This window comes from Aethalodelphis obliquidens, unplaced genomic scaffold, assembly GCF_003676395.1.
Source record: "Aethalodelphis obliquidens isolate GAN/ISIS:26980383/991018 unplaced genomic scaffold, ASM367639v1 scaffold35, whole genome shotgun sequence".
Taxonomy (NCBI): Eukaryota; Metazoa; Chordata; class Mammalia; order Artiodactyla; family Delphinidae; genus Aethalodelphis; species Aethalodelphis obliquidens.
In genome coordinates, this window is record NW_020837979.1 from 9,625,768 (window position 1) to 9,641,946 (window position 16,179).

Below are 16,179 nucleotides of genomic sequence, written 5' to 3' on the forward strand. Positions count from 1 at the left end.
GACACCCGCTCCCTCTCCTTCAGCCCTGACCCAACATGCAAACTGTGCCAGAGCAGGTCCCTGGGCCTCCTTCCCCATGCGTGAGGCAGTGGATAAAGCTCCGAGGGCAGGGAGCATCTCTGCTGTCTCCTGCGGCAGGGGCCGCCTTCCCCGGCAAAATCCCCAAAGACACCCGCCTGCGTCGGGTCCCCACTTCCCGCCACTTCCGGCCCGACCACCTCCCGCCACCTGGAAAGTCCGCTCTTTCCCGCATCGGAGCAGAGCCCGCGCGCCACCCAGTGGAGCACTCGGGTAACTGCACCGAGCTCCTTCAACCAGTTTCCCACGTCAATCTGGCTCCTGAATTATTTTCGCTTAGAAGGAGTCAACTGTGAAAGGAGAAATAGTTTCATGATCTTAATGGAGGTGGAGTCGTTTCCTATTGTTGCTGAAGGAAGGGACCTAACCTCGCGGGCGCCCTCGTGGGTTCCTGCCAAGTCCGATTACACAAGTCAGCAATGATCCCACTTCACAGGTTCCCATCCTACAGCTGCCATACAGGTGCCTACAGGTGCCCCATAGCTGACCTGCACCTTGAGATAACTTGGCATGAGTACAGCATAACATAAGCACATCCTGGTATAGCTCCACTGAACCTTGACATAATACTCCCTGACATATCTAAATCCTGCATAACTGCATCTTGACATAAATGCACCTTAATATTACTCCACCTCTGCGTAATTACAGCTTAACATTATCTCTTCCTGGACCTAACTTCACCTCGGCATAAGCTTACCTTGACACAGCTCATCTTGATATTATAGTGTAGGGATCCCTCGCATCCCATTTTACAGATAGGAAAGGTGAGGCCTGAAGCAGTGACGCGCCTTGCCTGAGTTCACAAGGCTGGAAAGAGGCAGAAGCAGCCTCCTCTGCACAGCCTTCCCTGCGCCGCAGGCTGGAAAGAGCAGCCGCAGCCCGAAGCCAGGGTCCTCCTCGGGCAAAGAGGAGGACCTCGCTCCAGTAGCACCCGAAGCTCACAGCTGCCCCTCCCAGCTCCCAAATCCCCGTGCTTCTCACGTCTGGCTCTGATGTTTTTGGAGGCACTGTCTTAACAGTTCCCTCGGAGGAGCTGCCTCTATACCCGGGCCCTCGGAGCTCTAGGGCGCACTTAATGCCTTTTTATCCACCCTACTGTGCGCTGGACCCGGAACCAGTGTGGACTGGGAAGCAAGTCTGCCAGACGGGTAGCTCCAGCCGACTGCAGCAGGGCCACCAGTGCTGGACTGGGCCCTGGCGGTGGCACACTGGGCTCTTCCTCATTGTGGATGGGATTCTAGGGTGAAAGGAGCTGAACTGTCACGTGAAAGTCCAGGAAGAAAAGGGACAAGGCAGAGAACACCCGTTTGTCCCCCGGGATGTCAGACCGTGGGCTGGAGGTGAGACCTGGGAGGGAGGGCTTGGGAGCCAGCTCTGCCATCAGTCCCTGCAGCCTTTGCAAGGCCACATCTCTGTCATCAGTGCTGGCCAAGCACTCAGAGCTGAGGTTAGGGGGCCCTGGCAGGGGACAGTAGGGAAGAGCAAAGACAATAAAAACATCCAAGACCCAAACCCCTGCCCTTGAAACGTCCTGGTTTGGTGGGGGGACACCACAGCATTTAGAGCAATGCAGTGGGACGGCAGCACACGCCCCAGGTACAGAGCCAGCCTGAGAAGGCAAAGATTAACTCCAGGGGACAAGAAATCCATCTTGCAAGATAAACAAGAGATTTTTACGCACACAGGAAGGTCAGGGCCTTCAAGTTCCCAGGAAGAGGGAGTGGAATGTCCACCACATGCACAGACACAGCGGCAGTGCTGAGCTGGACCATCAGAGCTGGGTGAGCCTGGGGTGAGGGCCAGACAGCGATGCAGCTGGACTTGGGACAGGGGTCAGACCTGCATTTAGAGTCTGGGCGGTCACATTCCAAGGGGTTTGGACTTTCTTCTCAGGGCAGTGAAGGATTTGGAGCCAGGGAGGGACAGAATCTTATCCACGACTGGCTGCCTGGCTCTGGGGACCTAGGTCCTGGGATTCCCAGTGATGAGGACCTGGGAGGTAGTACGGAGAAGACAAATTTCAGATTCATTCAGGACGTAGAGTGTCTGGGGATGGCGCTGAGGGGAGCCAGGCTTTGGGGGTGGAGGGGAAGGCAGGAAAGAACACAAGTCTCCGGCAGCTGTGTGTTCAGCCGCTGTATCGGCCAGCAGACCACGGTGAATTAAACAAATGGGGAGTCGGGCTTCCCTGGTGGTGCAGTGGTGGAGAGTCCGCCTGCCGATGCAGGGGACACGGGTTCGTGCCCCGGTCCGGGAAGATCCCACATGCCGCGGAGCGGCTGGGCCCGTGAGCCATGGCCACTGAGCCAGCGTGTCCGGAGCCTGTGCTCCACAACGGGAGAGGCCACAACAGTGAGAGGCCCGCGTACCGCAAAAAACAACAACGACAAAAAAAACAAACAGGGAGTCATCTTTCTCACATAATGAGAAAAAAGTCTGAGGAAAGAGGTGGCTATGTTTGTCCAACAGTCTTCAGTGTCTGGGCCGATGTCTTTGCCCTCTCCTTGTCAGTAGCCCGGCCATGGTGTTCTCGTTCACGGCAGGAAGGGGACATGGCTGAGCAGTGGGCATGGTGGTGACTGCCCAGCCCACCTCTTCACACCGATGGACACGCCCCCCTCCCCTCTGGAAACGACCTGATACCAATGATCGCCAATGATGGCTGATGTGGGAGACAAAGGCTTTGCCCTCTGGACTCAGGCAGGGCGTCCCTGCAGGGTGGCCAGCTCATCCCCCAAGGCCACGGCTGCAACCTCATTGCAGGCCACCTCCTCCCTCTGCCTGGTCCTGCGTCCTCCACCTGTCCCAGGTGCATCTCCCAAGAGCCCTCCCTGGTGAAGCTGCATGCACGCAGCTTCGGTCTCAGAGTCTGTCCCCGGGGAAACTCAATCTCAGACAACCAGTGATGTCTGACCCTTTTATCCAGAGGGAAAAATGTTTCCCCAGTCTTGCACCCCACCCTCCACTGGAGCAGACCTCTGCTTCTCTCTCAGTAGCCAGAATCGAGCCCCAGCTGCAAGGCAGCTTGGGTACATTGCTGCTGTTAGCAATAGCTGGATCCTGCCAGCAAAGGGGGAGCCAGACATGGGTGAGGGAACCCTGACTGTCACACGCGCTTAACTTAACAACGCGGCGCTAACGTGAAAGTGAGAAGAAAGTGTGATTCAGGGATGCACAACCTTCCTGGGATGACGTTCTGCATGTTTTGATAAACTGGGCCATATTTTTCTGTTTCCTGTGCTTTGAGAACGTCTCCTTACAGGGAAGGGTCAAGACAAGGAAGAAAACTTGGAGAAACCCTGGGGCTTGGAGCTATGACTTGATACTGCGGCGCTCTGGGTGTGAGATCCAGATGTCTTCCTCTCTGTAAGGTAAGGATGCACCGCTTCTGAGGGGGCTGATACAGGGAGGGGGGCTGGTGCAGAGGCCTGGGGGGCGGGGCTGGGAGGGGAAGGATGGGCCAGAGATGACCCTCCTCGCTTGAACCCTGCAGGAGATGCAGCCAAAGGCCCTGGAGCAAGGGTGTAAGTGCGGGACTGGGGCCAATGGGACACTTTAAAGTGGGCAGAAACCAGTGTGCTTCCTGGACGCCCTGGTGGATAAGTTAGAATAAAAGAGGTGTCTAGGTGAGGTCTTTTTTTTTTTAAAGTAGACAATGTATATTTGGGTCTTGTTTTCTGATCTACTCCCACAATCCCTGCCTTTTATTTGGTGCATTTAAACCATGAACATTCACAATGATTATTGATATACTTCCATCAATATACTGTATTTTTTTTACATCTTTATTGGAGTATAATTGCTTTACAATGGTGTGTTAGTTTCTGCTTTATAACAAAGTGAATCAGCTATACATATACATATGTTCCCATATCTCTTCCCTCTTGCGTCTCCCTCCCTCCCACCCTCCCTATCCCACCCCTCCAGGCGGTCACAAAGCACCCAGCTGATTTCCCTGTGCTATGCGGCTGCTTCCCACTAGCTATCTACCTTACGTTTGGTAGTGTATATATGTCCATGCCACTCTCTCGCTTTGTCACAGCTCACCCTTCCCCCTCCCCATATCCTCAAGTCCATTCTCTAGTAGGTCTGTGTCTTTATTCCTGTCTTACCCCTAGGTTCTTCATGACATTTTTTTTTCTTAAATTCCATATATATGTGTTAGCATATAGTATTTGTCTTTCTCTTTCTGACTTACTTCACTCTGTATGACAGACTCTAGGTCCATCCACCTCATTACAAATAGCTCAATTTCATTTCTTTTTATGGCTGAGTAATATTCCATTGTATATATGTGCCACATCTTCTTTATCCATTCATCCGATGATGGACACTTAGGTTGTTTCCATCTCCTGGCTATTGTAAATAGAGCTGCATTGAACATTTTGGTACATGACTCTTTTTGAATTATGGTTTTCTTAGGGTATATGCCCAGTACTGGGATTGCTGGGTCATATGGTAGTTCTATTTGTAGTTTTTTAAGGAACCTCCATAGGTGGGGTCTTGACTCACCCCAGGTGCTTAATCACTACCTCTAACATTTCTTCTCTGATAAGACACACACACAGAGGAGATAGAGGGTCTTACACGCCCGTTCCAGATTTGTATGCAGAGATCAATCCCAACACAGTCAGGCTGAGTAGGTCGGTACAAGTTCCTGGGGGTAAAGTCTCTGTGCAGGGGAGGTCCAGCGTCACCATGGAAATGTCACCCACAGTCTCCACCCCCCGGCCCACGAGTCGCTGAGAGGTGATGGGCCAGCTGCTGTGTAATGACCAGGCTAGGACAGAGGCAGGGATATGCGACCTTGGAGATGGTTGACCGAGGGACAGGAGTGCTGGGAATAAGATTCGTCATCTTCTGGTGTCCCAGGATGCACCGGGTCCCACCCGGGAGAATCTAGCAGCAGAACGTGCGGTGTGAGCTCTGCAGATGTCGGGGGACGTCGGCACTGCTCCCCCACTGCCCATCACGTTGATCAAGGGCTGCCTGAGGTCCTCCATGGTCAACGTCCAGATGTGCTCCCCGGCAAATCCCTAACGGGAAGGTCAGTGACAGATTTGGGGGCAGGAGGGGGCAGGAGGGTGAGGGTAACACCCTGTCAACTAGGGATTTTCCATTCCTGCTGAGGTAGACCCCAGAGCTAAGTATGTTGTTTATTTTTCAAATTTTAATGGCTTTTTTTTTCTTATCTCATTTAAAGATCACAGCCCAGTTATTGGTCAAAGCAGAACTTCGGCTGTCTGGACAAAGCTGCCAGTCAAACCTGCTACCGACTTGTTCAGCCAGGGCCACAGGGTGCAGCTGGCAGGACCCTGCCTCCCAGTGCCCGTGGCCCCAGTGCCCAGCACTGGCTTGAGGCTCAGGACAAGGTTGTGGCATTGAGGCAGGAGCTAGATGGGCCCCAGGCTGAGCTCCAAAATGGCAGGAGTGAGAGAGGCGCTGAGCCCCGCCCAGATAAGAGATAGAGACCACATATTCCTTGTTCTTGAGGTCAAGGAGACCTTCCCAACTATACGTGCTCAGGAGGTCCCAAAGGGAGTGATGTCAACCTAGCTATACTCCTCTTTGCTAGAATCCATCTTGGCTAAGAGATGCATGCGCACACATGGGAGGACCCTGAGATGAACCAAATACGGACACAGAACCAGGCAAAGCAAGATAATTGGCCAAAGGAAACCTGGAACAAATGCCCCATGTAAGTGAATCAAACTACCCAGAGGGTGCAACTCTCTCTCTCTGAGTCCACCCCTGTGTCTATCCACACGTACTCTTCTTCTTCCTAATAAACACTTTACTTGTTTTGCTACTTTCTCTCTTTGTGGGAATTCATTTCTGCAAAGCCAAAGGGCCAGGGGCCTTGTCACTGGCCATCGTGGCCTCGAGGCTAGGATTCAGCGTTCTCGTCGCCTCGGCCTGACTTCAAGCTCTGGCTGGGGAACCGAAACCCTGCTTTAAGCCGCTGCAGGCTGAGGCCACCTGAGATCAGGGTGTCTTAGCCTGAGCTCCCCTGAAGCCCACCCTGAGGCAAGGATGTCGGTGCAGGATCCAGGGAGCCCCATGGGAAAGCAGGGGCTCCCTGGGTCCTGCTGGGTGAGGGCCACCCAGCAAAGCCCAGCCTGGCTCGGCCCAGGGGGTGCGTCCCTCTGCTGGGGGCTCTGAGGAGTCTGGGAGGCTGCCTCGGGTCTTCCCCACAGAAGATGAGAGCTGGGGAGAGTCCTAGAGAGAGAGGACAGCCGTCCTGAAGGAAGGAAGGTGGCCGGGAGCTGCAGCAGCTGCAGGTGAACTAGGGGGTGCCAGGGCTCAGGGCTGGGTCCACAGTGTGTGCCCAGTGGGTGGGGGGCCTTGCAATGTGATGGGAGGACAGGACAGCACCCCATGAAGGAGAGCAGGGACATGAGGGAGAGGGCTGGGTAAGGGGTCTTCTCCTGCCCCCCCAGGCCTCTGCACCCCCCAGCCCTGGCCAGGGCATCCCTGACTTTGCTTAAGCTGAGTTTGGTTTCTGGAACTTGCACCCAAACTATTCTTACTGAAGTGGAAATGACACTACAAACCGGAGCCCTGGAGACAGTCTCAGGGTCCCTGTGTAGCTGCCCTAGTAGCAGGGCCGGGTGGGCTGGGCCGGAAAACCCTCCACGGGGTGCTTTCTGTGTAATTGCTGTCGGGACCTGTCACATGGTGGCCCGTTCCAGTGCGGACACCACGAAACCGACCAACTCCAGGCTTTTGACTGTACAAATGACTTCTACTTGGACGTGGTTACTCAGTAAATACTTAACAGTGACCATCTCAGATAGCCACCAGGCAAGAACGTGAGAGATGAACAGTGGCTTTTCAAGCTATGGGGGCGATTAGGAAGTGAGCAGGGAATGAAGCCAGAGTTTTCTCTCCGGTGACTTCCCCTCCTGCCTCCCCCTCCCCTTCAGGAGCAGAAAAGAGTCAATACAAAACTGTAAGCCCTAGAATAGGCTAAGACAAGTCCCTTGCACATAATAATTTATTTCATTTCAAAATGGCATCGGGTCCACGCAGTTAAGGGGCTGAGCCCTGACTCAACTTTAGAGATTGAGGCCAAGCAGCTGGAACCCCAGCACAGGGACAGAAACGCCAGATGGCACGCCTACTTTTGAACAACATTTACTTGGGAATCCAGCACCTCGATTGTACACTTCTCTGTGCCTCTTCTTTGAGAATGGCCCCGAAGTGCAAACGCATTTGCATGTCCTGGCCCCTGGGAGCCCTTCACTGCAGGAGGCTGGCTGGGTGGTTCCAGGCCCCTCCCAGCTGGACCACTCAGGGATGCATGGGAAACAGTAGGAACCCTGGGATGGGTCCTTTCCGGCCTCATCGGTGTCCCACGTGTGACAGGAGCCCAGAGGAGAATCCTGGCATGTAACGTCCTGCCGGCTTCCTTGATGGTCTTTTCTGAGGGACAGGGTGACTCCCAGTCCTTAGGGGGTGGGGTCCGGAGGCCTGACCCAGGTGTCCTGCAGCCCTGCAGTTCTCTGAACAGAGCGGCCTGACTTACAGTTACGGAGAAGCAGGTTACACCCTTCCCTCCCTGACCCCTCTTTCCCTCCCCCAGCTCTTGCTGTGTAAAAATTTTCTAGAACCAATCGCTTATTTCCCCCACAAATCTACCCTCAAAGCTGATTTTACACAGATTTCCCTTGGCTCCCAAAGCTGGGGAGGAAAGGGGAGGGCATGTGAATGGGGGTCGGGCAGCGTGGGAGGGGGCAGTGGGTTTGGACCACTGCTGAGAAGCAGAGACAAGACCACGGGACAGGAACAAGGTCTATGGGTCTTCAGATCTGAAAGCGTTGACAGCACCATTTCGATTTTAAGAAAATTATGAAGGTTCCCATAGACCTGCTGTGGGGAATCTCGTTGCTGAGGCAGCATCCCCAAACAGGCCTGATGATGGTAGACCTGGAATTTTCAGTAGTGAGGGCTTACAGATGTTAGTTTTCTAGAAGAGCGAGGTTCATTGTCAGATAATTCCAAGAGACAGTTACTTTCCCAGGCAAAACAAAACAAAACGAAACAAAACAAAACAACAAAGCCCTCCTCCCAGCTTTTTCATATTCATCACAATGAATTAAAATGTCCGAACAGATCTGCCCAGCATGCGATTTCATCACTCGTTCTGAAAAGATGGTCTGTTGATCCAGTGATGTCATCGTTGAGCTTCTGTTTATCACGCAGATGGCACATGTTGAAAACCTCTTTGGGGAGCTGATACTCCAGGCTTCAAAACAGCATTTCCCATGCCGGCCCAGCTCCCTGCTCCTTCAGTGGTAATAGATGCTGAAGGCGTGGAGGATGTAGAGCAGGGAGGTGATGAAGGCAAATAACTGGAAGAGTCCGGGGAGTTACTTCCTTAGGGATGCCCGCTCCCAGCCCACAGAGGCCCTTAGCTTCCGGGGGGGCCCTTGTTCTGACCCTGCCTCATCCCCTCCCTGCCCCAGCCCTGCCTGGCTTAAGGGCGGCAACCACTGGCCAGCCTCTCCATCCTCCTTGAAACACTCCATCCCCATGTTCCACTGTGCAGCGTCCCTCTCATCTGCAGACGTGTGCTCCTCTACCTGGCCATAAAGTGGGTCCATCTCCATCCCTGCCCTGGACACTGTCCCCCTCTTCTCTCTCTCTGTGTGTCTCTCTCTCTTGCTGTCTGGTTCTGGGCACTCTCCCCTCACCCACCTTCAGCCACTGTCTGTGCTCTGATGACAAGTTTCACTCACCGGTCCAGAAATCATATCTGCGCACCCACCTCTCAGCCCCTCAGAGCCTCAGAGGCCCCACGACCTCTCTGTGGTCCAAACTGAACTCCTGGGATTTCCTCACAAGCTCAGTCGGCCCCAGGACCCTCATCTCATCCAGCTACCCAAGCCACAAACCTGTGATCCCTCCCACCCCTCCCTCCCCAGGGGTCCCTCCCCAACCGCCACGTCCAAAGCCATCCCCAGAGTCACCCAACTGCACTGCCTGAAGATGTCCTGGCCCAGCAGACGACTCCAGCCTCACTTCAACCCCCGTCCAATCACACTCTGTTCCATTCATTCATTCATCCAACAAATATCTTGCAAGCACCTGTTGTGCTTCAAGAGCAACTGTGGCAATAATGCTGAACAAAATTCAGAAATTCCTGTCCTCCTAGAGCTTACATTTTAGTGGCAGAAGCGGAAAATCAGCAAGATAAACCAGTAGAGTGGTATGGAAGGTGGGGCTAAGCGCGCAGGAGAAAACAAAGCAGGAAGGGGACAGGGAGGGGAACGGCCTCACCCAGAAGGAGGCCAAGGCGAGAGCGGGTCCATGGGCAGCAAGGAGACTGATGTGGCTGGAACAGCAGAGCAAGGGCGAGCAGCCGGGCTGCGGGGTGCGGTGGTGCCGGGCCAGGAACGGGAGGAAGCAGACAGGCCGGAAAGGCAGCCGAAGTCCCCTGAGGCCTCCCTCGTGGGTCACCTCGTGGGTCACCTCATCCTTCTTACAGTGGGGTCAGCACCCTGCGCCACACCCCTTCCTCCTGCTGCCTGATCCCTGTGGGAGTCCCCGACTGACACAGGACCTTTCCGGTCACAGCGACAGGTGGGGGTGGACTGGGACCCAGCCTGGGTATTAGACCTTCCTGGGAAGGTGTAAGGAAGGTTAGGCGGCTCCAGAGGTGAAATTCCCCAGCTGTGAGCCAGCTGCCACGTGAGGGCGCCATCCCACCAAGAGAGGAAGGAGGCTGCCTCGCGGGGACTGGAAAGGCCGGGCCCTGCTGGCCTAGAGTCTCCGGTCCCAGTGGACCTAAAGTCCAGGGGTCCTGCTCGTCCCATGACCCGCCTGGACCACCTTGCCTCGGATTCCATCAGCCAATATGTTACCCTGTGCACGTCTGTCATTGAAATAAAAGGACACGGGAACTTGAGCCATGCTGAGGAATTCTGGCTCCGTTCCAGCAGCCATGGGAGTCACTGAGGAATTTTCAATAAGAGATGTGTATTTTGGAAAATTTACGTTTTGGAAAAGCATATTCTGAGGGTAGCGTAGTGGGTGTAAGGGGGCAAGAAAACCAAAGACGAGAGATGACACCTGAACTTGGGCTTGGTACCCTGCGAGCTTGGGCACACCTGATTGCGTGCGCATGTGTGTGCGTGCACACACAGACACAGACACACACACACACACACCCCTCCTCCTATCCTGCAAGGCTCCTTCTGCCTGAGGGCTCAGGAACATCTGTTCTGCGGGAGACAGAATTAAGCCTCATGCATTTCCCTCCATGGTGGCAGCTGTCATGTTCTTGTCCAGCACTCACCGAGGCTGCGGTGTTTATGTAGTAGTTTTTCAGGTCCTGGGTCTCAGACACGATCGTGGCATGTACTTGTAAGACGGCGGCACTCATGTACAGGATGCCAGTGGTCCCGTGGTACAGGCTGTCCTGGAAAGATGGAGCAGAGGCCGTGGCCACAGTCACGCGGACACGCGAGCAGGTAACTCTTTCCTCTTTGACTACGTAGCTGGGAAGAGGGGGCAAAAGAGACTAGCTTGCTCCTGAAACTCCTGCTTTTTTCTTTTGCAGTGTTTCTAATGAAATTTCTATGTGGTGAACAATAGTGGATTAATATACTGCAATAATAATACCAGTATGGACATCCATTTATTGAGTGCTTCTTCCCAGCCAAGATCTAGGCTAAGCCTTTTCCCCATTTATCTCATTTAACCTTGTCAACTATGAGGTCGGTACCATTTATCGTTCGTGCCATTCTGAGGAAAGAGAAGTTCAAGGTTAAAGTCAGTGAATAAAAGCTGAGCCAGGATTTGAGCCCAGGCCACGTTAACACCAAGCCTATGCTCCTAACCATTAGTGTTATGAAGACCTGCTGTGTGCTGTCCTAACAATATACACATGTGTCATTTCATCTTCACAGCTAATTTCATAAGGCTGCTACTATTAACATCTCCACTTTACAGATGAGAAAACTGAGGCTTAGCTGACAAATGGCAGAGTCAGGCTAATCTGACTCTAGATTTCAATTTTTGAACCTCTATGCTAAACTCTCAGCAGAGTTTTCAATACCACTAGGATGTCATAGTTATCAATTCTGGGAGAAATGTCATAATAGGTAAATCGGCATCTTGCAGCCCCTAAAGAATATTCATCAGTAGATGAAAGAAAGCATTAAGAAAAAGTTGATGGGGTATGGTTGTCACAGAGGGACCACCAGTCACTGTGTGTGATGTGACTTGAAGCCACTTATGAAGCGTTCTTGCCAGAAAGGTTTAACCCATCTTCAGTTTAGCCTTTAGATGCTAACTTCCAGCTTACAGAAAATTCAGGGACTAGACGAGCAAATCAAATCACACCAGGAAGAAGCAAACAAACCCAAAATGTGGGACCTTCTACAGGACACCTGACCACCCAGTTTCTTCAGCAAGTCTCCGTCAGGGAGAATCATTCTAGATTAAAGGTACCCAAGAACCATCACTACCAAGTGCGAGTGGGCGTGGTGAGGACCCCGATTCAAACAGGCTAACTGCAAAAAGATGTTTCAGTTACAATGGGGGAAACCTGAATGTGACCTGCGTCTTTGATGATACCGAGGAATTATTGTTAACTTTATGTAAGTGTGATAATATAAGAAAATTTGTGTATTTTTTGGAGGTATACTGACGTGTCTGGAATGGAATGACATGATGTTTGGGGTTTGCTTTAAAATTCTTCAGGGGGAAAAATAAAGGCTAGGTGAAGCAACTGTGATAAAATCTTGAAAATTCTGGAATCTGGGTTATGGTTACGTGAGGTCCATAAAATAACCCTCCCTACTTTTTGTATATGTTTTGACTTGTTCAATATAGAAAAAATTTCAGTGGTTATCGAGATGATGGGATGAAAAAAATTTAACAACATAACATTAAACGAAAGACTCTACATCCAAGATTATTGGTTCAGTGCGATTTATACATTTCGCATAAAATTTGCCGGGAATATGGAAGAATGAATTGTGATAGGTGATTGTGGTAGGGTCTTGAGATTGGGGTGAGTCTTTTTCTATAGCCTTTCCTTCAATGCTGCTCCAATGATTTGACCATAAATTAAATCTAGAGGGAAAACGCTTCCAGATGCACTTGCTGCAGGAGCAGACAGGCCATGGATATTCCCTAATGAGGGAGGCAATGGGGGGAATACAGTGAAGGATGGACTCTGGCAGAGGGAAGCTTTCATTCCGACCTAATAGTAAACACATTCAAACAAAAAGTCGGGGTTCCCTAGGGCAGGGGTCCCCAGCCCCTGTTAGGAACCGGGCCTCACAGCAGGAGGTGAGGGGCGGGGGGAGTGAGCAAAGATTCATCTGCCGCTCCAGATTGCTCCCCGCCGCTCCCCATTGCTCCCCACCACTCCCCATCTCTCCCATTACCGCCTGAACCATTGCTCGTATCACCGCCTGAAGCACCCGCCCACCCCCACCCCGGTCCGTGGAAAAATTGACTTCCATAAAACCGGTCCCTGGTGCCAAAAAGGTTGGGGACCGCTGCCCTAGGGGCCCAGGCTAGGAAAGGTCTCTGGTTCTCCTTCCCGCCCAGAAGGCCTGTCGTCCTCACCACACCTAGGACGTTGGCCTGGGAGGAGCCTGAGAGCCTGGGTCGCTCTCACTTGTTCTTACCAGGATTTTCCAGGACTCGAATCTTTTGTAAAATCCGAACACATAAGACAAGAGGAACATCAGGGAGATGAGGAATGAGGTGAGCGAGACGTACATCACCCATCCTTGTAGCAGTGGGCTTGCTACCTGGGTGGCGGCCACCAGGATCCAGACCCAGCACCCAAATATCTGTAAGAGAAAACCACAGAAGAAGGGGCTTTATTGGCTGGTGTGGGGCACGTTTCCCTTTGCAGGTCACCTCTCTCCTCCTCTGGCTCTGGTTAAACGCTCTTCAGGTGGAGTTAGGTGGGATTCAAGAGGGAAATGGGGAAGGAAGGCTGGCCCCTGAGTCAGAGTAAATTTTGTTAGGAAATACACCTGGTTAACACAGAAGTTTCCAATGGAAGGACTTGGCTAAAGTTGGGCTGTGGATGTGTCTTCTTGGCCCAAACAGTGTTGGCATATAGAGTTTTTGAAACATTTCTTCATAAGTTGCCAACATTTAAAACGGGATATTTCACACGAAAAATTCAGATTTCAGACATTTTCTTGAGAAATCCATAGTTCTGGCCACAGTGAACCCATTTCCCAGGCCAGAGTAGCCTGAAACCAGTTGGGACTGGCTCTTTAAAAAGGACCTGGAGTTCTCAGTGGATCACATCCCCAACCTTTCCAATCCCTGTGCCATTGTGTGGCACATTCCCGGTTGCTCACTTGCACTGTGGAATACTATTCTCCTTCTGGCTCCCTTCATCCACCGACAGTCCCTGCCTGGCCCTGTGGACGTTTGGTTTGGAGCCTCCTGGGTATAGTATCTGACGCCCTGGAGTCAGTTACCAGTTGGGCAATACAGTTCCATTTAAATCACCTCTCAACTCTGTCTAGCCACTTATTATCCCTTTGGCGGAAAAGCCAAAATTTTTGCTGTTGCCTTGGGCTCTGCATTTGTTTGCTTTGAGGCTGGGCTTGCAGCCATGTCGGTGAGCCCAGGGAGGAACTAAATGTCCACCAGACAGCACATTCAGTTAGAGGCCTGGAGGACAAGGGTTTACAGGCACATGAACACCAAGGAATTTTGTTCTTGGTTTGTCTCCTCTCCTTCCTGACCCTCCTTAGAATGTCCTGGCGAGTCTCCTGGGTTCCCCCTTGTTACATCTGTGCTTTTAAGCACCACACGGGCTGGCGATCCCAGGAACCCAGTGCAGGGCATTTGTCTCTCTGCAGCCTTCAGCCCTGCATGCCCGCTTGGTGTCTCTACTTGGACATCTCTCTGCACTTGTATGACCCCTGAGAGCAAGTGCCTCATTACAATTTGCACCCTAGGCACCCCACTTGCCTCACCCCACTCCTGGCCCTCCCCCTCAAGCTTTTCAAGTCTAACAGGTACAAAATCTGAACTCATTGCCATTCCCCAATTCCTTCAAAACCCTCATCAGCACCTCCTGAGAATGATCCTTCTGAAGAAGAGAGTTATGGGATTGGGAACGAGCGTACAGTAGCCTCCAAAGATAATGATAATGTTCTATTTCTTTCACTTCATAGAAGGTACATAGGAGTATATCTTTTATTAAGTAATACAGTAATTCTGAAAAAGAAGAATTCGTTGGACTATGAGACCACTGGAGATTCGGAGTGATGGGAAACAGGGAGCCAAGGATGTCTCTTGGGTTTGTGGTTTGGAGGATTCACACTACTAGATTTAAAAAAATTTTTCTCTAAAGTTACAGCAGTCAAAATAGTTGTCAGTGCAGGTGACTCACATTTCTGTCCATCTCAGGAGAAAGCTCATCCCCTTCCCTAGTTCTATTGCCTTTCCACACAAATTTTATTTAAAATTTTTTTTACTTAAAACAATTTTTTTATTTTACTTTTTGGCTGTGTTGGGTCTTCTTTGCTGCTCACGGGCTTTCTCTAGTTGTGGCGAGTGGGGGCTACTCTTCGTTGCGGTGCGTGGGCTTCTCTTTGCCGTGGCTTCTCTTGTTGCGGAACATGAGCTCTAGGTATGCGGGCTCCATTAGTTGTGGCATGCGGGCTCAGTGGTTGTGGCTTGTGGGCTTAGTTGCTCCACGGCAAGTGGGATCTTCCTGGACCAGGGTTAGAAGCTGTGTCCCCTGCATTGGCAGGTGGATTCTTAACCACTGCACCACCAGGGAAGTCACTCACATAAATTTTAAAATCAGGTTGTCAATATCTACAATATGTATCTGATGGGATTTCGATTGTGTTAAATCTATAGATCAATTTGGGGAGACTTGAAATCTTTACTATGATGAGTCTTCCAGTCCATGAACATGGTATGCCTCTCCAATGACTGAGATGTTCTTTGACTTCTTTTATCAACGTTTTGTAGTTTTTAGCATACAGATACTGTACACATTTTCTTACAGTTACACGTAAGTATTTTATTTTGGGGGAGCTATTGTAAATAGTGTTGTTTTTTAAAATTTCCATTTCCCAGTTTTTCCTTGCTAGCAGATAGAAATATGATTGACTTTTTATTTGTCAATATTGTATCCTGCAACTTGCTAAACTCACGTATTACTTTAAGGAGGGTTTTGGTTTTTGAGGGGGAGGATGTTATTTGGTAGGTTCCTTGGGATTTTCTATGTGTCTCATTAGATTTTAATCTTTATGATTACTAATAATATTGATTCTATTTTCATGTTTCATGTATTTCTTCTTCTGTGAAATTTTTTATTGTTGTTTTTTAATTGGTTACATATTTCTTACAGGTGTGTCTTTTTTTAATTGATTCATAGGAATTCTTCCTAATAGTGTGGATCTCATTAACTATTATAAATATGGCAGATATATTCTGCCAGCATATGTCTCTCACATTTTTTTCTGTTTTGTTATACTTGTTCATTTGTTTTATTTTTTAGATTCCACATATAAATGAAATCATACAGTATTTGTCTTTCTCTGCCTTATTTCACTAAGAATAATACCCTCCAGGTCCACCCATGTTGTCACAGATGACAATATTTTATTCCTTTTTATGGCTGACTAATATTCCATTGTGTGTATATACCACATCTTCTTTATCCATTCATCTGTTGATGGACATTCAGGTTGCTTCCATATCTTGGCTGCTATAAATAGCACTGCTATGAACACTGAGGTGCATATATCTTCTTGATTAGTGTTTTTGCTTTCTTTGGATAAACACCCAGGAGTGGAATTGCTGGATCATATAGTAGTTCTATTTTTAATTATTTGAAGAACCTCCATATTGTTTTCCATAGTGGCTGCACCAATTTATGTCTCACATTTTATGATGTCTTTTAGTGAACTGAGTTCTTGATTTTAAAGTAATTGAATATGTTAATCTTTTCTTTTATAGACTGTGCTTTTTCAGTCAAGTTTAAGATCACCTTAAGAAATGAAGATATTCTTGCATCTCAGATATTCTTCTGGGATCACTTTCTTTCTTCCTGCAATACAACTGTTAGTAGTTTCTTTAGGAAAGGTC

The 16,179-nt window shown here is 50.3% G+C and overlaps 1 protein-coding gene across 2 annotated transcripts in view; it reads right to left on the reverse strand.

Moving 5' to 3' along the window:
• Positions 1 to 7,060: 7,060 nt before the first annotated feature.
• The window catches only part of NPHP1 (nephrocystin 1), a 105,216-nt gene continuing 96,097 nt past the window's right edge, over positions 7,061 to 16,179 (reverse strand). For both annotated transcript variants that reach the window (XM_027129007.1, XM_027129012.1), the window contains 3 exons: positions 12,729 to 12,896; positions 10,382 to 10,504; positions 7,061 to 8,435 (listed from right to left, as the gene is read on the reverse strand). In XM_027129007.1, coding sequence (XP_026984808.1) covers positions 8,373 to 8,435; positions 10,382 to 10,504; positions 12,729 to 12,896 — 354 coding nt within the window. In that variant the 3' untranslated portion in view covers positions 7,061 to 8,372. The remainder of the gene's footprint in view (positions 8,436 to 10,381; positions 10,505 to 12,728; positions 12,897 to 16,179) is intronic.